The following is a 20,789-nucleotide window of genomic DNA, read 5'->3' on the forward strand; positions in this document are numbered from 1 at the left end:
AATATGGACACGCACGCGTGCAGTCACAGCGGATGGCCAAATCCTCCTGCGCCATTACAGTTAGGCCCTTCCCAGTGCTTCACGATATACAGGTGCTAAAAGTGTCACATATGCAAAAAGGTGATGTGGCAACACAATTAAAGCGGAGAGAGAGCATTATGGTGACCCAGGAAGAAACAATGCTAAGCACGTAGACCTATGCAAAATGAGTACCAACCAATGCATGAAGGTGTTTAGGTCTTAAAACATTAAATGAGGGAGACTTAACTACAAAAGCTAAGTACCAATGCGTTGGGGAGAGTAGTTGCTAAGCTTTTTAAATGCACTTAGCACCTTACAACACCTCCAATGGGGCGACCCAAACGGACATTGATTTTGTCCGCTTTTTGTCCATTTGGGTCACCCATTCGTCTGTCCGCATCCTCTTTTTCATTTGGGTCGGCAGGTGCGCCCAACGGGAGACAGACACATTTTATGCGTTTTCACGTCGGCATTCAGTCGAACACCTGACGGGCAAGCTCGCCTCCGCCACCGCGCCCCGCGAGCTCGGCTGCCCCGCCCCCGCGCCCTGCGAGCTCGCCTCCGCCGTCTCGCCCGCAGCTCGCCTCGCCTGCACGCCCCGCGCGCTCGGCTGCCCCGCCCCCATTGTCGGTGTCAAAACTGGCGGATCTCGGGTAGGGGGTCCCGAACTGTGAGTCTAAGGTCGATGGTAACAGGAGGCAGGGGACACGTTGTTTACCCAAGTTCGGGCCCTCTCTATGGAGGTAATACCCTACTTCCTGCTTGATTCATCTTGATGAATACGAGTATTACAAGAGTTGATCTACCACGAGACCGTAATGGCTAAACCCTAAAAGTCTAGCCTGTATGACTACGGTAATGAGTCTCTCCTATCCGGACTAAGTCCTCTGGTTTATATAGACATCGGGAGGATCTAGGGTTACATAAGGTCAGTTACAAAGAAAGGAATCTACATATTCGATGCCAAGCTTGCCTTCCACGCCAAGGAGAGTCCTATCCGGACATGGGTACAGTCTTCGGTCTTCGTATCTTCACAGCCCATCAGTCCGGCCCATGGCTAACAGGCCGGACGCCCCGAGGACCCCTTAGTCCAGGACTCCCTCAGTAGCCCCTGAACCTGGCTTCAATGACAAGGTATCCGGCGCGTAGATCTGTCTTTGGCATTGCAAGGTGGGTTCCTCCTTCCGAACTGCAAAATAGTCTTTGGAAGAATTGATCGTGTCCGGACCTGTAACAACAGCCGTAGGGAGTATAGCATTTCACGACTCCGATTTGGTGACAGCTTTAGTAATGTAACGTCACGCTTTCCCGGCCATTACTTTGAACCGTTCCCCGTCCTGTCGTTTCACGTCTCGGGGCATGGTTTTTATTGGCATGTCTTGTCAAAGCAGAGATCGTGCCCCCTTATTGCGGGATTTTCATCAATACGAGTGTGGGTAACCCAACCGTCCCGCGGGAAAGATTCCTTAGGAATAGGCAGGTTCTTAGTCTTAGGAGGAGGCGTTCAATACCCGCGGCCTTTATAAAGGAACCAATGGCCGTCTTTTTCTATGCCCAACTTCTCCTTAGCCTCCCCAACCCCGAGCTCCAGCACCCCAGGTTCGACTTCATTGCTTCCAGCCTTCCCACCATGTCCGGACCCAGCTCCCAAGGCCAATGGGTGGCTTCCTCTGTTACAGAGGAGGATATCGCAAAGCTTCGGGCGGCCAGATATTTGACTGCGGAGGTCCACCACCGGCTCCCTGCTCAAGGACAGGTTATTCTGACCCCCAGATCTGGCGAGAGGGTTGTATTCATCTCCCACTTCCTCCGGGGGCTAGGGTTTGCTCTTCACCTCTTCGTCCGGGGGCTAATGTTTTATTACGGACTAGATTTTCATGATCTAGCCCCGGAATCTATCCTCCATGTCTTGGCGTTTATCATTACATGCGAGGCCTTCCTCCGAATCCCCCCACACTTCAGCTTATGGCTCAAGACCTTCAATGTGAAGCCGAAGGTAGTTGACGGGGAACAGGTGGAGTGTGGCGGTGCTATGGTCAGCCAACTCACCAACACTCCTTGGCCAAAAGGTTCTTTTACCGAAACTTCCAATCACTGGTAGCGGGAGTTGTTTTGCGTTACAGAGCCCCGCAGCACCAAGTGGGTAGCTGCACCCACATTCTGTCCTGGCGCACTGTTACAGCTTGCATCATGGATCAACAAGGGGCTGGATTGGGGATCAGTTGATGAAGTGTAGACTTTACAGAGCCGCATCCGAACCCTCCTCGAGAGAGACATCGATCTTGTCAATGTGATTCAAGTGATGTTAGTTCGCCGAATCCTGCCATGCCAGCGCAGGTCTCACTGCATGTGGGAGCTTAATCCAGAAGGACCACGAACCCTCCAACACTTCTTCGGCACCACACACGAAGGGATGTGGAAGTTATTTTTCGGGAAGCAGAAACATTGGCCGGACACTACCGAGGACGCTGGCCTTAACTGCAACCGTCTGGATACCCCGGTAAGCACTTGGCTGCCGAACACTTCATAATTATGCATACCGTAATATGGTACTGAGCAAGCTATCTTTTTCCAGGGCTGGATAAAGAAGGTGGAACTAATTATGTGTTCGGCCCCTCTGCCCGAGGGCCCAGCGAATCCTGCTCTAACAAGGATGCTGGCCCTGGCACCATACCAGATGCATGTGAAGGAGGGCGAGGCGGAGAGTGAGAGGACCAAAGATGGCCCCTATTCCAAGGGTACATTGGACTTTGTGTCTAGAGGAATCAAACTCCCTTCATCCAAAGACAAAAGTGAAGGGGGGGCACTGTCTCCTTCCCTCCTAGGAAGAAAAGGGCCGCCTCCGAATATTGGGAGAAGCAGGCTCCTAAGCGAGGCAAGATGCCTCTGGTGGGTGGCTCGAGCTTGGAAGACGTCGAAGCGCAGTCTCATGACGAGGACAAGTCTCAGGCCAAATCATAAGTGAACAAGGGTGTTTTAAACAGGTCCTGTTCTTTTCTTATAATGCCTGGAATATATATTTTTTTGCAGCTTAGCACGCAGTCTCCTTCAACAATCCTCTTCCTTGGGGGACCTTCTCTCGGAGATGATGGAAAGCGAGACGCCCCCACCGGCCTCTCTGTCCAATAGGGCGGACGACTTCGACGTGTCGTCGCAGAGGGTCTCCGCCGACCAACAAGTGGTGCAAGGGATGATGAAAACATTACCCGAAGGTGATACTTCGGTGGCCCAGGGTCCGGGGAACCACAATGAAGGCCCTGAACAATCCGGAATACAACCGGATATGAATAAAAGGATCCCTTTAAAGGGTTGCCGTACTCCTATGGCAGCCTCCGGAGACCCAGAGGCGCCGGATATCTTGACGAACATGTTGCGGCAGGCGTCCGTCTCAGAGGAACATCGTACCTTGATGGGTACGATGGTTGAAAAGGTCCTATCCACGAAGAGCGGATTGAATGAGGCCTTTGTGAGCCTACTAAGAGGCTTCGAGGTTTGTATTGTAATATGTGCAATTGTGTTTTATTCGCAAAATACACCTGTGTGTAGGTAGTAGCCCCTGAGACTTGGATTGGCTTCCCATGGGAGGCGAACGGAGGATCAAGAAGAAATCTTCAAGGACTAACTTGATTAACTTGAACACATGCTGCTTCCCCCTGGCTACTTCCCAGACTACGGGTATTGCCGAGCTGCAACGGAAGCTTGATGTGGTCGGGGATGACATTGCGTTAATCAATATGCGTCTTGACGAATCGCAAGGTATGTATTCAGGGCAGTCCCTTCACATACATTTTAGTGATATAAGAATGACGCTGAAAGTTATATACTGTAATATGCATGGCTGCGGATGGTGTTGCCGCCGTTGAAATTCTTCGGGCGAAGCTGGCCCAGGCCAAGGAGCAAGCCTGGTGTAGTAATGCGACTGCCAAAAAGGCATCGGCTGAGTTAAAAGTCGAACGAGCTTCTCGGCGTCAAGACGAGGAGAAGATATCCACGATGGCGCTCGAACTAAAAAATGATGCTAGCCGCTATGAACTCCTTGAGAAGGAGAATGAAGCCAAAATGGATGAACTTGAGAAGGCCTTACGAGAGGCGAGAGAAGCGCGGTCTGAATCCAGAGCAGCCCGTGAGGAGATCCGGTAAGCTGGGGAGATTGCGGCTAGTAAGCCCTTTTTGCTACAGACTAAGTTCAGCGATCTGAACTATGCTCAGCTTAACCAATTGTGGAGTTCGCCGGATGAGTTTTTAGACTTGCTGAAGAGTTCTTCCGATGCGGCGCAGTTTTACCATGCGCGAGAGGGGTATGCAACGGAGAAGCTTTTCTGGTCACAATTCAGCGAGTCGAAGCGCCCCCTGTTGCTGAATGAGCAGATGTCCCAGTGGGCCGAGCTTCATAGGATATCCGGTGTTGCCATGAAGAACGTCATAATCTGATTATGGCCAATTGAGCCTGTTCCGAATAGTTACTTCGGCTTGGTGCAGCGGCTTGTTAACACGGTGCCACGTATCGACGCTGTGAAGCGGTCGGTGTGCATCGAGGGTGCACGGATGGCCTTTGCCCGAGTCAAGACATTCTGGGGGAAGATGAAGGCCATCGATGTTGCAGTGAAGAGTCCACCCAAGGGCAAGGACCGCCATGAACTAGAGCATTATTTTAAAGACGTCCTATTGGCCGCTCGCTTGATAGAGGGTCAATGCTTGAAAGACATAATGTTCGAGTGAGGTGTATGAGAATTGTACGAGACAATTTTATAGTTAATCTGTTTTTATATGTTGCTCGGAAGCTTGTGTTCCTCCTGTGCGGCCGTTTTAATATAATATGAAAGTTTTCCGGTCGTCGGCTTCAGCCCCCTCGTAGGAAGTACGGGGGTGTTTGGAAAAGCATTTGATCATTCTTGACCCAACGTCTTGGTCTGTGAAGGAGGTGTCAATGCGGCGAACCAGGCAACCAGACTATAGGGCGTTAACACTTTCACTTAGCCATAGGAGTTTTATGGTGGGTCTACGACATAGCCCCTGGTATGTATGCGGCTTATTCATACGATGCGTTTACATATTTGACCAAAAAGAGGTCCTTCATGTGACACAGAGGAATCGGTAGAGATTCCGATAAGTCAACGAGTGGTTGACCAGCTCTCGCCGCATCATGACAGTCAGTTTTCGGCTTTCTCTACTGAGGTGTTGAGCCAGATGAACCGAAGCACAATCGCAGTAGTTCTCCCTTTACTACCCTAGCCGATAGAGCGGAACGTAGGATAGCAAGCACATGAGCCGGACAACCCAACTATTGACCCAAGACATGATTTGGAGCTGATGCATATAAGGCCAAACTTGCGACGCCGAAGTACGCTGTAAAAGCTGTTCAGACTTTGTTGGCAACTCATGTGTTCCCGTACCGAGCCCCTGACAAGTTAAACCGGGGTATATCTGTGAAACAACCATAGGAGGCGTATTCATTTGCGGAAAGACGCGGATGAGTAATTCGGATAATGTGAACTGGGACCTCAGCGATATGCTAAAGATTACTTGATATATATAAAGGCCCCGCCCCCGGCTATTTGATATGCCCTGGGTCGGAGGCAGAGGAAAAAGGCATGTTACATGCTTGAAAAAGAGTGCGGGCTACAAAAAGTTATTTTGGACCTCCTATCGCACGTCTGCGCCGCCTGTCCTCGGCGAGGGGAACCCTTGAAGGAAGTAGCCCCGTAGGTGAGTGTACGGATCCGAACTCCGATGAAGTCGGTCTTAGATGTCTCTCCCTTGCGCCACCTGTTTTTAAGAGATAATGAAGAAATAAAAAGGAAAGTAGATAAAGATGTTACCGGAGTGTTTGCGGACTTGTCCGTATTATGCTTCCGCCAATGCCCATGGTATCTTAAGTGCGTAGTTATGTATGCACGGTATAGTTTTAACGGGTATATGAGATGGGCGACGGAAGCCGAACCGCTATTTCTGCTCCGGATTTGATCGATCTTCGGGGGGAAATTGCTTCTGACCCCCGGCATTTGGCTGGTGAACCACTCCGCCGTCCCTATTGCCTGACGGCCCCCTTCCCTTGTGTTCGGCGTTGATCTTGCCGGCCTGCTTGAGGACCCAACAACTTCTGTTGGTATGATTAGCTGGTTTATTGGGGTGGTCGTGAATTTGGCAGGGTCGGTCCAATATCCTTTCTAGGTTAGATGGTCCGTCTTTCTTCGCCTTGAATGGCTTTTTCTGTTGACCGGGCTTAGGATTGCTGAATACGGCATTGACCGTTGTGTCGCGTGATCTTTCATTATCACTACGACTGTTGTGTTTGCTTCGTCGTGGCTTGCCATTGCCGTCTTGGATTTCGGAAGTGCCCGAGTCGCTGGTGCTATTGCTTGTACGAGCGAGTCAGCTGTCTTCTCCCGCGAAAAAGCGGGTCATTAGAGTGGTAAGGGCTGTCATGGATCTAGGTCCTTCTTGACCGAGGTGGCTTGCAAGCCATTCATCCTAGACGCTGTGTTTAAAGGCCGCAAGGGCTTCCACGTCCAGACGGTCGACGATTTGGTTCTTTTTAACTAAGAACCTAGTCCAGAGCTTCCTAGCTGACTCTCCGGGCTATTGGACAATGTGACTTAAGTCATCGGCGTCCAGTGGCCGGACATATGTTCCTTGGAAGTTGTCGTGAAAGGCGTCCTCCAAATCTTCTCAGCTGCCAATCGAATTTTCTGGCAGACTATTTAACCAGTACCGAGCTGGTCCTTTGAGTTTTAGTGGTAGGTATTTGATGGCATGAAGGTCGTCTCCACGGGCCATGTGGATATGGAGGAGGAAGTCCTCGATCCATATCGTGGGATCCTTTGTTCCATCGTATGATTCAATATTCATAGGTTTGAACCCTTCTGGGAATTCATGCTCCATTACTTCGTCTGTAAAGCAAAGAGGGTGTGCGGCACCTCTATGTTGGGCCACACTGCGACGTACCTCCGATGGAGTCCATTTGCGGTTTTCGGCCCGGGCGTGGCTAAGTTTGTCACGTCCGAATATGTGGCCGTCGTCGCGTGTCGAGGTATGTCCTCGCGATCCGTAGATCGCTCTTGAGTGTCCTGCTCTACTACCCAAGTCCTGTTGAAGGTCATATGCACAACCCCGAGCTGTTTTGTTCTTGCCTTTACGGTGAGGTGGGGCGGTCTGGTGTTCGGCTTGAGTTGCCTCTTTACCCGGACCAAGTTGTGGTCGACCTGCCGCTTTGTGCGATGATGGCACGGGCTCGAGCGCCTTGTCGTCGCCCTGGGGTAGCAATCTACGCTTCGGGTAGCTTTTGGCTGGGCCGCTAAGGTCGTATTCTTCGGCGGCTAGGACTGCAGTCCATCTATCATTGAGCAGATCTTGGTCAGCTTGAAGCTGCTACTGCTTCTTTTTCAGGCTCCTTGCAGTGGCTATTAGTTGGCGTTTGAAGCGCTCCTGCTCAAGAGGTTCCTCAGGCATGATGAAATCCTCGGTGCCGAGGCTCACCTCATCCTCAGAGACCGGAAGGTAATTTTCGTCCTCCGAATCTTCGTGTGTGGCCTGTTTACCAGGGCTAACCTGCCCATCTTCTCGTTCATCTTGTTCATTAGCTATATCAATGGGGTCTTCGTTGTCTTCGACATCGTCGTCCATACCGTCAATGTTCTCGGAGTCGTAATCAAGTGTATCGGTCGAATCCTCCATCGTGGCTATGAAGTGGGTGGTGGGTGAGAAGCAAAATTCTCCATCTTCAGCCCCTGGTTCGAGCCGGATATAATTCGGTTGTGAGTCCTCCGCCAAGGACAGGTTCTTTAATGAGTTTAACACGTCGCCCAAAGGTGGGTGCTGGAATATGTCTGTGGCGCTGAATTGGAAGATCGATAAATGATCAAGTTCGGCGTCCGTAGGCTCACATAGTTCGGAACTTACGGCCGGAGACGAGTCCGGAGTTCCGGTGACAAAGACGTCGTGAGAGGTTAAGTCTATGTGCGGCTCCAACGTCGTAGAATCTGTGGCCTCCTTGGTGGGGTTGATCCTCCCGTCCTTGAATGGCGTAGCTTGCTCCGGATCTAAGGCCGAAGCGGTTATAGGTGCAATCTCCTGGATGCGTCCTGATGACCGATTTAGGTCATGATCATCGGGGTGGCCAGGAGCGGCTACTGCGGTCTTGAATCCAGCGAAGATCAAGTCCCCACGGATGTCTGCAACGTAGTTCAAGCTTCCAAATCTGACCTGATGGCCAGGGGCGTAGCTTTTGATTTGCTCCAGGTGGCCAAACGAGTTGGCCCGCAGTGCGAAGCTACCGAACACGAAGATCTGTCCGGAGAGGAAAGTTTCTCCTTGGACAGCGTCATTAGGATGATTGAAGGGGTCATCGAACCTTTTGGCGACAGCACAGTGGAACTCCCAATGAAAGCACCAATGTCGGTGTCAAAACCGGCGGATCTTGGGTAGGGGGTCCCGAACTGTGTGTCTAAGGTCGATGGTAACAGAAGACAGGGGACACGTTGTTTACCCAGGTTCGGGCCCTCTCTATGGAGGTAATACCCTACTTCCTGCTTGATTGATCTTGATGAATATGAGTATTACAAGAGTTGATCTACCACGAGATCGTAATGGCTAAACCCTAAAAGTCTAGCCTGTATGACTACGGTAATGAGTCTCTCCTATCCGGACTAAGTCCTCCAGTTTATATAGACACCGGGAGGATCTAGGGTTACATAAGGTCGGTTACAAAGAAAGGAATCTACATATTCAACGCCAAGCTTGACTTCCACGCCAAGAAGAGTCATATCCGGACACGGGTACAGTCTCCGGTCTTCGTATCTTCACAGCCCATCAGTCCGGCCCATGGCTAACAGGACGGACGCCCGAGAACCCCTTAGTCCAGGACTTCCTCACCCGTGCCCTGCGAGCTCGCCTCCGTCGCCTCGCCCGCCACGCGAGCTCGCCTCCGCCGCCTCGCCCGCCGCGCGAGCTCGCCTCCGTCCTCGCCCGCCGCGCGAGCTCGGCTGCTTCGGCCCGCAGTTCACCCTGTCCTCCACGTTCCTTAGCGCCGCGCCCACCCTGCAGCTCACCTCGTCCTCGGCGCTCGTTCTCGCACGCCCCGCCGCTTGGTCGCGGCCTCGCGAGCTCGCCTCGGCCGCCGCCCGTACTCCACATTGCACACGGCCACCCGCTGGCTAGCCAGCCAGTACGCGTGCGGGGCAGCAGCACTAGCATGCATGAACGACCAGCAGCGACTAGCAGCAACGCATGCATGCGTGCATAGCTAGCTAGCACGCGTGTGATAGCAACACCATCGGTACTTGTGCGGCTAGCAGCGACGCCAGGCGCAGCCAGGGCGAGGAGAGCCGACGAGCGCGGCCGGGCGCAGTCAGGCACGGGTGCCGGAGGAGCACGAGTCCACCATGGCGGAGCACCGGCGCCGGAGAAGGATGAGCGGGGTAGGTGGGTGGGAGGGAGAACAAAAAGGAGGAGAGAGACGGAATGAGACAGATGGGTGGATGGCAAGTGGGCCAGCCGGCACATGCAGCCGGACAGAGGGGGCAAAGAGGGCACAAAGAACGTCCGCTTTGTGTTCGCTTTTGACCCAAATTTTTCCAGATTTGAGCCCAAAATGGGTCCGAGCGGACACCAAATGGACAGTAGGCAGACGCTGTATCCGTTCGAGTCACCCCGTTGGACTGAGTTTTGTGTCCGGGTGAGTCAAACGGACAAAATGGGTCGCCCCATTGAAGTTGCTCTTAGTACCTTAGAGTAGCACGGGGTGGATCAATACCAACAGAGATTTTTGGCGGGTCCACCTCGAGGCGGTAACTAGAGAGGCGGCTAAGGGTGATTGCGAGGCGATCGCGTCAGACGCTAGGGTTAGGGTTTCCGCACGGTGGTGGTGTGGTCTCCGGTGGCTTGTGAAGGGGCAACGGCGCTCCCTGACCGAGCAGATCGGTGGCGTCTAGTTCCCCCGTGGCGGCGCCATGACGGAGAAGGCGAAGAGTGGAGGTGCTGCTACTCCCAGATCGGAAACAGCTACTAGGGCAGCGACAACCCCAAAGGTGGCGACAACACAGCGAGAGGCGAGAGCGTCTTCCGGCAGGTCGGCGCGAGGATCGCAGAGCAGGAACCAATCCAAGTCGCCGGCTGAAGGGAAGGGATCGGAGGAGGCAGCGGGTTTGGCAGAAAGGATGGGTGGTTTGGTCCTGACAGAGAAGGAAGCGGCTGGTTTTATCTTCAGTGTGTCAGGCCAGGATATGCCTAGAGCAACAAAGTGGTCTGTGGTTGGGAAAGCTTTTACCCCACATCCGGTGAACTTCAAAGCACTGGAGAAAGCGATGTACAAGGCATGGGGACTGCATAAGGAGGCGAAGTTCAAGGATATCGGCGACAATATGCTTGTGGTACACTTTGGCAGCGAAGGAGACTGGAAGCATGCCCTCAATAATGGTCCATGGCAGTTTGATTTCAACGTTCTAGTTCTAAAGGATTATGAGGGCAAGGTAAGACCATCTGAGATGGTTTTTGACTCGGTGGAATGCTGGGTTCGAGTCTCTGATCTACCCCTAGACAAACGATGCAGAGCTTTTCAAGAGGCCCTGGGAAACTGGATTAGAAAAACTGTTCGGGTTGATGTGGAAAAAGATGGATTTGCGAAGGGTTCGCAGCTTCGTGTCCGGGCCCAGCTATCAATCTTCGATCCGCTGGTGCGAGGTTTTAATTTGAAAGAATCAGAGGATGATGAGGAGGGTATATGGTATGATTTTGAATATGAGAAAATCCCACACTTCTGTTTTGATTGTGGGCGATTAGTGCATGCTGTTGAAGGATGCTTGCCATGAGTGAAATCTGACATGCAATGGGGGGAATGGTTACGCGCCTCATCGAGAAAGTCCTCATCGCTCAAGGAGGGGTCTCACAGGCCGACACACAGTGCAAACAGCCACAATAGTGCGAGATCCAATGATGAGTTTATGGACTGGAGGGGCGATACGGGAAGAAGGAGTACGGGATATGTTCGCAACATCCCGACAAGAAGAAATATGAATGGAGAGTTCCATGGCTCAGCTGATTCCCGCACTGGCGGGGGCGGCAAACAGGAGGGGGAGGAATTAAATAGCCCAAGCAAGGATCGGCATAGGCCGGTCGAGCAAAGAGGCAGAGACCTGCGGGATGACTTGGAGATGAGAAGGGAGAGGAATATGAGGAATGACCTAAAACAACGACAGCAAAATAGGCAAGCGGAAATTCATAGGCAATATCAGCAGCAGGCAGGGCGGGACCTGGGAGGTCAAGACGCCTATAGTCGCTACAGAGAGAGGGAGAGAACAAGTGGCAGATTTGTCAGGATCCCGAGGCAGGAGTATGTTCCCAGATCGCCAAGGAGCCCTACTCATAATGAACAGAGGGAAAAGAAGAGAAGACCCAAGCAGCATTGGGTGGCTAAGGGAGACCCGGACAGGCAAGTGGGCAATGATACTTTCATTCGCGATACTAGACAGAAAACAGCAAGTGTGTTTGATCGTATCACCGAGAATGTAGATCAATCGGCGGACCCTGCGAGCCAGGGCCGCCGGACACAATGAATATTTTGGCCTGGAACTGTCGAGGGTTGGGGTTGGACTCGATAGTTGGCGAACTCAGAGACCTGATACGGTCATACAACCCAGCGGTGGTATTTTTATGCGAAACAAAAAAGAAGGCTAGTGCGATGGAAAGGCTCAAGTGGAGACTTGGATTTAGGAGTGGAGTTGCAGTTGGTTGTCAGGGATTAAGTGGTGGACTTGCACTATGGTGGAGAGAAAATATCATTGTCACCATTAGACCGTGGTGTCAGTATTTTATCGATGCAGAGATCAAAGTGGACGGCAAGGCTTGTAGATTCACCGGTTTCTACGGCGAGCCAAAAACTGAAATGAGGAAGAAGTCGTGGGACGCGCTCCGTTTCCTTCGTGCATAGGATGATCTTCCATGGATATGTGCAGGCAATTTTAATGAGATTTTAGTGCAGTCTGAACAGCAAGGTGGAAATCCAAGAAGCTTTACTCAAATGGAAAGCTTCAATGACATTTTGTCCGACTACGGACTAGCTGATGTGGGCTTCTCTGGGTATCCATACACTTGGGACAATAAACGTGACGATGATGAGAACATCCAAGTAAGACTGGATAGAGCGGTGTGCAACAGCGAGTTCATGGCTATGTACCCAGCGACGATGGTGGAGAATCTAATCACGGAGGAGTCTGATCATATGGCCCTCCTGATTCGTGTCATGGAGATGGCTCCTGGCACTCGATCGAGTGTACCTTGCCCATTTCAGTTTGAGGAAATGTGGACAAAGCATGAGGGGTATGACACTATGGTAAATAATGCATGGACGGAAGCGGGCTAGTCTGTAGGATCGGCGGACCTTTGTAGCAAACTAAACCATCTATCACGATCTATGCATGCATGGGGGCGCTCTATCTTTGGGTCTGTACGTAGACAGATAGCTATGCTTAAAGATCAGCTACGTGATGCAAAGGAGCGAGCGTTAACTACTAGGTATACGCAGGAGGTGCGTGATGTTGAAGGCCAGCTAAAAGAGATTTTTGAAAAGGAGGAAATCATGTACAAACAACGATCTAGAGTTGGCTGGTTAAAAGAGGGTGACCAAAATACTCAGTATTTTCAAAACAAAGCCTCTCATAGGAAGCGAAAGAATACGGTCAGAGCCTTGAGAGGGGAAAACGGAGCAAGATGCACAGTCGATGAGGGTATGCGAGAAATGGCAGCAGGGTTCTATGAACAACTCTTTAAATCTGAAGGCACAGAAGCAACAGACCGCATCCTAGATCTTTTCCATGGGGTAGTCTCGCCATCAATGAATGAGAAGCTCACGGCGCCGGTCACTGATATTGAAATTGAGACTGCTCTATTTCAGATGGGGCCGACGAAGGCGCCGGGGCCGGACGGGCTACCGGCGATGTTCTATCAGCGGCACTGGCCATTGGTACGGGAGGATGTCTGCAAAGCGGTTCGTGATTTTCTTGCAGGTTCAGCAACACCGGATAGCTTCAATGACACAATAATTGTGATGATCCCGAAAGTTAACTCACCGGAGCTACTGTCACAATTTCACCCTATAAGCCTTTGTAATGTCCTATATAAAATAGCGTCCAAAGTGTTAGCAAATAGATTGAAGCTGATCCTTCCGGTACTTATCTCTGAGGAGCAAAGCACATTTGTACCGGGATGGTTAATCACTGACAATGTGCCCGTGGCATATGAGTGTGTGCATGCAATTAGGAGACGGAAAAGGAAGAAGCCGCTATGTGCAGTAAAACTTGATATGATGAAAGCCTATGATAGGGTCGAGTGGGTGTTTCTAGAGAAGACTTTGGAGCGTTTTGGCTTTGCACAAGAACGGATCAGCATGATAATGAGATGTGTTAGGAGTGCTCGGTTCTTTGTCAAGCTGAATGGGGGTTTTTCGCGTAGTTTCTTGCCGTCGAGAGGGCTTCGGCAGGGCGATCCACTTTCCCCATACCTGTTCCTGTTTTGTGTTGAAGGTTTTTCAGCGTTGCTTCAGCAGGCTCAAAGAGATAATCTGATAAATGGGGTAAGCTTTGGGAGCACTGGCCCCCATATTACTCATCTTTTATTTGCTGATGATAGTGTGGTATTCTTGGAAGGAACACAAGGTAATCTCCAGGCACTGAAGGATATTCTGCAAGCATACCAAGTGGCGTCTGGACAGAAGGTAAATTTACAAAAATCAGCTATCTTTTTTGGGAAAGGATGTAACGAGGGGGATAAGGGCGCTCTGAAACAAACCATTGGCATTGACTCTGAAGCACTAAGTGAGAGATATCTGGGGCTTCCAACTGTGGTAGGAAGATCAAAAGATGGTTCCTTCCAATATGTCAGAGAAAGATCAAAGGGTAAAGTGTCGGGATGGAAGGGGCAAGGTTTGTCTAAGAAGGCAAGAGAAGTACTTATAAAATCAGGGTTACAATCAACACCAACTTTCACAATGAGTTGTTTTCAACTCACAAAGAAAATGTGCGGGAACTTGACTTCTATCTCTTCAAAATTCTGGTGGGGAGCGGCTGATGGTGAAAGGAAGGTGCACTGGATAGCCTGGGATAAAATGTGCTTGCCAAAGAGAGATGGCGGGATGGGGTTCAGAAATTTTGAAGCTTTTAATCAGGCTCTGCTGGCAAAGCAAGCGTGGCGACTCCTTCAATATCCATCCTCTTTGTGTGCGCATGTGCTCAAGGCTAGATACTTCAAGGAGTGCACAATCATGAACGCCACGTGTCCCGATGGTGCGTCGTACACGTTCAGGAGCATTATACATGGGAGGGAACTACTAAGAGAGGGAGTTGTTTGGCGTGTAGGTGATGGTTCGAACATTAACATACACCACGATAATTGGATTCCGAGGGCAGGGAGTTTGAAACCTCTTGGGCAGCATTTTCTCCATGGAATCACATATGTCAGCGACCTACTTAGTCCCGATGGTGCTGCTTGGGACCATGCCAAGGTGGATGCTATGTTCTCAGCTGATGATGCACACGATATCAAGTAGATCGCTATTGGAGGCATGGGAACCAGCGACTATTTGGCGTGGAATTACACTAAGTCAGGGCAGTTCAGCGTCCGATCAGCATATCACCTATGTATGTCGCTAAAAAGGACCAAAACCGGACGGTCGGAGTCCTCGACATCGGTGGATAGACACAAAAGTTGGCTTGCGCTTTGGAACACCAACGCTCCTGGGAAGGCAAAGATTCACATGTGGCGCCTTATAAAAAATGGATTGGCCGTTGGTGCCGAGTTACACAGGAGGAAAATCAAACCAGGGATCTTTTGCACGGTTTGCGGCAGAGAAGAAACAGTCCTGCATCGCTTTTGGGCGTGTCCGCATTCAGCCATGTTCTGGAAGGTGTTAAGTTCAGAGAAAGGGGTTCCGGTGGCGATCCCGCCGGTGTCTGATGGACCCCATGGAGAACTTGCCTCGTGGCTGCTGGGATGGTTTGCTGATGCCGGCGACCAGGAGCGGGAGTTAATGGTTCAGGCTGCGTATGGTCTTTGGCTCGCAAGGAACGAAGCGAGGGATGGAAAAAAGATTGCGGATCCCAGGGTGGTTGCAGAGAATGTTCATCAGCATATGATAGAATGGACCGCCATTCATGCAAAGCAACCAAGGTGCTCCTCTGCAGCACCAGCTGTAAGATGGAGTCCGCCGGAGCAAGGGTGGTTCAAGGCAAACTCAGACGGAGCTTTGTCTAAGCTGCGGGATCGTGGACGTGGAGGAGTGGTCCTTCGAGACCATGTTGGAGTGTTTAGAGGGGGCGCCTGCTACGTATTCCGGGATGTGTCTGATCCCGAGGTGGCCGAGATACTTGCTTGCCGCAAGGCGTTGCAGCTGGCGATCCATGCTGGAGCTACCAGGGTGCACATTGAAGTCGACAGCAAGGGAGTGGCGGCCATGTTGAATAACCAAGCAAAAAACTTAAGTGTGGCTGGCCCGATTGTTGAAGAAATCAAAATGCTGGGAAGGACTCTTGAAGGTTTTAAAGCTTCCTGGGTTAGAAGATCAGGGAACCAAGGGTGTGTTTGCTTTCTGTCATGGGATGGAACATAATGGGTCGGACCCATCCAGAAAAACCATTCTCGCGTTTGGCTCGTCGTAGGAACCGGAACCCACCAGTTCCCAGGAACGGCATATTCGCCCATTATCCCGAACCGGGCCGTTCCTCGAAAACGAGCGGACCACACGGAACGCCTCTCTGCCCCGACTCTGATCCTCTCCCTCGTCTCTCTCCGCCTCGGTGCACCGCCAGCCGCCACCCCTCGTCTCTCTCCCCGTCTGATCTGCGACGCCGTCGGCCACTCTCGCGTCTCGCCCTCTCCGGCGCCGCCACTCCCTCCCCAATCTTGCGCGCGCCGCCACTAGCAGCCCACCGCACGCGGCGTGAATCGCCACCGCCGCATCCTCGTGTTGGTGCTTCTTGCCGTCGCGCTCGCGGCCCTCTCACTCGTTTTCTTCAGCCGAGCAGGGAGACCAGGCAGCCCTCTCAGTCGTCTTCTTCAGCCGGTCGAGCGCACCTGAAGTGCCCATCTTCGGTCGCCGCGAGCTCGCGCACGTCGTTCTTCTGGTTCTGGTTTCCCTCATCTCTCTTGGTGCGGCAGCGGCGTGCGGGGCCGGTGGCCGGCTGGGCAGCGACAGGCGGCATACATGATACATGCACTAGGCAACGACTCAGTTGCGCAGCAAACAACAGTAGGCAGCAGCGACTAACAACAGTTCCAGTATTATTACAATGCAACCTCTGATTATCACTCGTCACATTCGCGGTCCATTGATTTTTCCAATCCTGTGATGTTGGCAGAACCATGAGTTGTGGCTACCTGAACTCTTGATTTGTTCTGCACCGCAACGTCTAATGCACCGTTCTCTGAATCAGTTTAATGAGATGAACAATTCTATTCCATTTCATATCTCAAACCAAACACCAAAACGTAATCGTTCCATTCCTCACAATTACTTCTACCAAACATAAAGACGGAACCAACCCGTTTCGGTGGAATGGAACCATTACATTCCGTTCCACTTCATTCTCGAACCAAACACACCCCAAGGAGCTCACTTATTAGTTAGAGAAGGAGTTAGTAAGGAACTATGTAGTTTTTGGCCGAGCAATCCGCCTGACTGTATTCTGCATGTATTATCCGATGAAATCCCAGGTGTAGGATGATTAATAAAGGTTGATGATGATTCTCAAAAAAAAAAGAGTAGCACGGGGTGTTCCCACTTGTTACTCGTGGTCACAGGCTTCAATGCGCTTCATCAATTGTATACTCCTCCAAAAAAACCAAGGAAATAAAAGTTGTATTTTTTTTACTACTGTACTCCAACTCAAAGAGAAAAGAGAAAAGTTTATACCAAAATAAAATTTCAAGACACGATTCATTTTTTTTCTGAAGCTTCTACACACGATTTCGAGTTCCGTACGCGGGCCGCGCCTCGTCATCGCGAAGGCGAAAGCAGCCACGAGTTCAAACTCACAAGCCCGGGCGTTCCTCCAACGGTCCGGGTCCCGACACGCACCTCCGGCCAAGGCTGGCGCTCTGGCCCACACGGCAGCGTCCCCGGCCCGTCGTCCCTCGCCCGAGCCTTCCTTCTTTCGCGAAGCCCCAGACACGGCCGCTGCAGAAAGCGTCCGCGTGACGGCGTCCGCCGCGAATGCCGCGCTTCTTTGTCGCTCCGCAGCGAGGGACCACGCGCCGAGACGGCCACGAGTGGGCCCGACATCGCGGGCCCCGTTTCACCCCGGCCCGCTTTCCCGGCTCCGGGCTCGTCCCCCATTTCAAAATTTGAACCGCCCCGAACGGCTCTCCCTGCCCCGCGCTGCACAGCCTCGTAAACCGTTACCGAATTAAGCGCACGTCGCCCAACAAGTCAAATCCTCCCGTTTGGCCGTTCCCCATTCACGGACTAGCGCCCGCTCTTCTCACTTCCAGAGATAACGCGAGAGACCATTGCCTCTGCGGAGCGTGGATCGATCGATGGGCGCGTCGGGGAAGTGGATCAAGACGCTGGTCGGGCTCAAGACGGCGGCGGCGGAGAAGGAGAGGCACGCCGGGGGGAAGGGCCGGAAGTGGAGCCGCCTCTGGCGGAGCTCGTCGGGCGGGCAGAGGGGCGCCGCGTCGGCGGCCGCCTCGGAGGTCTCCGAGACGTCCTCCGCCGCCGCCGACGCGCTCAGCTCCGTCGTCGCGGCCGTGGTGCGCGCGCCGCCCAGGGACTTCCGCGTCATCAGGCAGGAGTGGGCGGCCGTCCGCATCCAGACCGCCTTCCGCGGCTTCCTGGTAGGTCGCTCGCGTCGCGCCCTCGATCCGATTCCGGCGGCAAAGTTTCAGCTTCTTCAGCGTCGCGTTTCCCTTGGGTGCTCGTGCAGGCCAGGAGGGCGCTGAGGGCGCTGCGGGGCATCGTGCGGCTGCAGGCGCTGGTGCGCGGCCGCCGCGTGCGCAAGCAGCTGGCCGTCACGGTCAAGTGCATGCAGGCGCTCGTCAGGGTGCAGGCGCGGGCGAGGGACCGGCGCACGCGGCTGTCGGCTGACGGCCGAGACTCGCAGGATACGCTCGACGACCACAGCAGCCACGCGGATCCCGTTAAGGAAGCAGAGGTATATACTTTGGTTCAAGGATTAATTATGTTGTACTCCGTAGTATGATATTTATATATGCACTGTGCTTGGTCTGCTTGTGCAAATAGATAACCATACTGTCAGAAAGTAAAATTAGGTATTGTATACTTAATCAGTTGATGTGATGTGCTACTTTCTGTTCTTCTGAAACGAATGTGATGTGTTACTTTCACTAGACAGAGACTTGCTGCGGTTGCGGTAGGATTGCCCTCTTCATGATGAAAGATTGATATGACCATATGGACATTTATCTCCCTTTATTTTAAGCAATGATTTGAGATAATGTTTTCTATTGACCATGATCGTCCGAGTGAGTCGTTATAGTGCGCACTGGGCAGTGGCATTGTTTGGTGTGCCTTCCTTGGGAGATGCTACCAATAATGCATCTTTGAAAGTTGTTCTTGCCATGTCAGGCTTGCCGACTTGTGTTGTTTCAGTGTATTACCTACTAGCACAATTAGCATATAGTCCTCCACAATCCTATTCTTAATAGTCATATGATGCTGCTGCAAATGATAAGAGAGTATTGGATGATCCTGCTGATGTTTCCATGTTTGGCTGGCATTGTTCACATTGCAGACAGGATGGTGTGATAGCCAAGGAACTGTCGATGATGTCAGATCAAAGATACACATGAGACGTGAGGGCGCAATCAAGAGAGAAAGGGCAATTGCGTATGCTCTTTCTCACCAGGTACATCCTGCTCAAATATTCTGGGCACATAAACAAGTTCTTCATCATGTTTGACATTTTTTTTAGAAAAAAAAAGTTCTTCATCCTGTTTGACATGATGTCGTGTTTCTTTTTGCAGCGGAACCCAAACCACAATGGAAGACCTAGCTCTCCTGCTGTTTCTCTTAAGAATCATGGGACTAACAGGAGCAATCAGTGGAGCTATTTGGACGGGTGGATGGCAACAAAACCTTGGGAGAGTCGCCTTATGGAGCAATCACATAGCGAACAGACCAACTCACGTTGTTCAGAGAGTATCGACGAGATGAACGAAGTCAGCTCAAAACTTTCTGAAGCAAGCTCAGTCAAGATCAGAAGAAACAATGTCACAACTAGGGTGTCAGCAAAGCCTCCTTCCGTAATCGCGGTATGCGACGAGAGTGCTCCGTCAACATCTTCAGTCACTCAGATGACTGGCAACCATTTCGCGACATCAGAAAGGAGATCTGATTGTGGCCAGGGTGGTGCACCGAGCTATATGGGCTTGACCAAATCAGCCAAGGCAAGGCTGAGTGGTTCTTCTAGCACTCACAAGCCACCACTTCAAAGACAAGGCTCTGCTGACACACACAATTACAGCAGGGGGGCATTCTCTTCAATAGATGTTAAAAGCACCGCTGGCTCCGAGGTTTCTGTTACCTCAAAGAGGTTGAACGGTTTAACTCTGAAGGGTCGAGGCACTAGAAGAAGCATGGACAAGGAGAACGATGATCAATCTAATTCCTTCTTTTAGGACGTGAACCCTACTTATTAATTGTTCCCGTATTAGCGGTCTAGTGCTAACATGTACGTATTTTGTCAGTTCAATGCCTCATTGCTTATTCTGATATCCATATTTATGGTGTACAAATGTGAAACCAGCCAACGGTCGAACCTGTTCTGTCTGTTGCATTACAAAATCTCCGGGGTTTAACTGCAGTTAGGCTGGATGGTTAGTGGTTATTGCTAGTTCGGCTGAATTGCCAGAAATGAATTGATGGTAATTGAGTACTGAACAACAGAAGTAATCTGAGTGTATATTTATTTGGAGACTAATCATCTACTCCTTGCTTTGCTCTACTCACAAGATGTGGAGTGTATATCTCCTTACTGCAAACTGCAGCAATTTTGAATTGTATACATTGACTTCATAACCACTGAGATTTGTCTGAACCAAATCTCAATACTAGGCCCGACGTACTTGCTACCAATTCTTGATTGTAACTCTTTATTTTATTTTGAAATCTGCTAGCATGCAAATGTGAACAACAAATATTGAGTTTCAACCTTGTTTATTTTGGTGGCTTTATAAAAAACAATTGGCCTTCAAAAGAGAGCCATGAATGTTGAATTAGTAGTAGTATGTGCTTTAGAACCCCAAAAGGCAGCCAGTTTTGTGGCGTGCTGTAATACAGGAGGAAATCGGGAGAGGTGATTTGCAGTCTTGTGAAGTTTGTGTATTACAGAGTACTCATATAGATTTCGAGGAACTGCTTAGTTAATTGAGTATAACCGGCCGAAAACGAAAGTACAAAATTGAAGACAAGAAAACTCTAGTTTTTTTAATAGTTTTCGGGATAGGGTTTAGACAAACACACACACACTAACATCAAGAAACTTTGTACACAAGAGCACCGAGGCCTAAAACTGCGAGACACTACTCGTGTGCAACCAAGACGACTGTTTGAAAAAATTCCATCCTCTATGAGACTCGCCACCACCTCTCCATGCAAGAATCGTGAACTAGCATTATCAAGTAAAGCAGAACCCAGGACATCGGATGAACTCATCTTAGCCAAGTCCATCTCCTTTCCGTCGATGACCACAAAGCACGGATCACCACGACCGTTTGCGAGAAAAGCGGCTTATAAACTTTCATCTTTTTCTCCACGACCTCAT

At 51.1% G+C, this 20,789-nt stretch overlaps 1 protein-coding gene and 1 pseudogene across 1 annotated transcript; both read left to right on the forward strand.

The window, feature by feature from the left end:
• The first annotated feature begins 9,968 nt into the window (after positions 1-9,968).
• On the forward strand, positions 9,969-11,570 carry LOC147980111 (uncharacterized; annotated as a pseudogene).
• A 5,771-nt stretch (positions 11,571-17,341) lies between these two features.
• On the forward strand, positions 17,342-19,970 carry LOC125548503 (protein IQ-DOMAIN 6). Its single transcript, XM_048712089.2, has 4 exons — positions 17,342-17,841; positions 17,931-18,158; positions 18,759-18,872; positions 18,991-19,970. Exons 1-4 carry the CDS (start codon positions 17,542-17,544, stop codon positions 19,642-19,644), a joined length of 1,296 nt encoding a protein of 431 aa, XP_048568046.1. The 5' UTR covers positions 17,342-17,541; the 3' UTR covers positions 19,645-19,970.
• The last annotated feature ends 819 nt before the right edge of the window (positions 19,971-20,789 follow it).

Source organism: Triticum urartu, chromosome 3A (genome assembly GCF_056163025.1).
Source record: "Triticum urartu cultivar PI428250 chromosome 3A, HENAU_Tu73, whole genome shotgun sequence".
NCBI classification, from domain to species: Eukaryota; Viridiplantae; Streptophyta; class Magnoliopsida; order Poales; family Poaceae; genus Triticum; species Triticum urartu.

What these genes read in the sequence shown, in the direction of transcription:
- LOC125548503 (XM_048712089.2), top strand. Translation starts at nt 17,542, where the DNA reads ATGGGCGCGTCGGGGAAGTGGATCAAGACGCTGGTCGGGCTCAAGACG. An exon ending in CCGCCTTCCGCGGCTTCCTG is followed by an intron (nt 17,842 to 17,930) that starts GTAGGTCGCTCG and finishes GTGCTCGTGCAG; the next exon opens with GCCAGGAGGGCGCTGAGGGC. An exon ending in CGTATGCTCTTTCTCACCAG is followed by an intron (nt 18,873 to 18,990) that starts GTACATCCTGCT and finishes TTCTTTTTGCAG; the next exon opens with CGGAACCCAAACCACAATGG.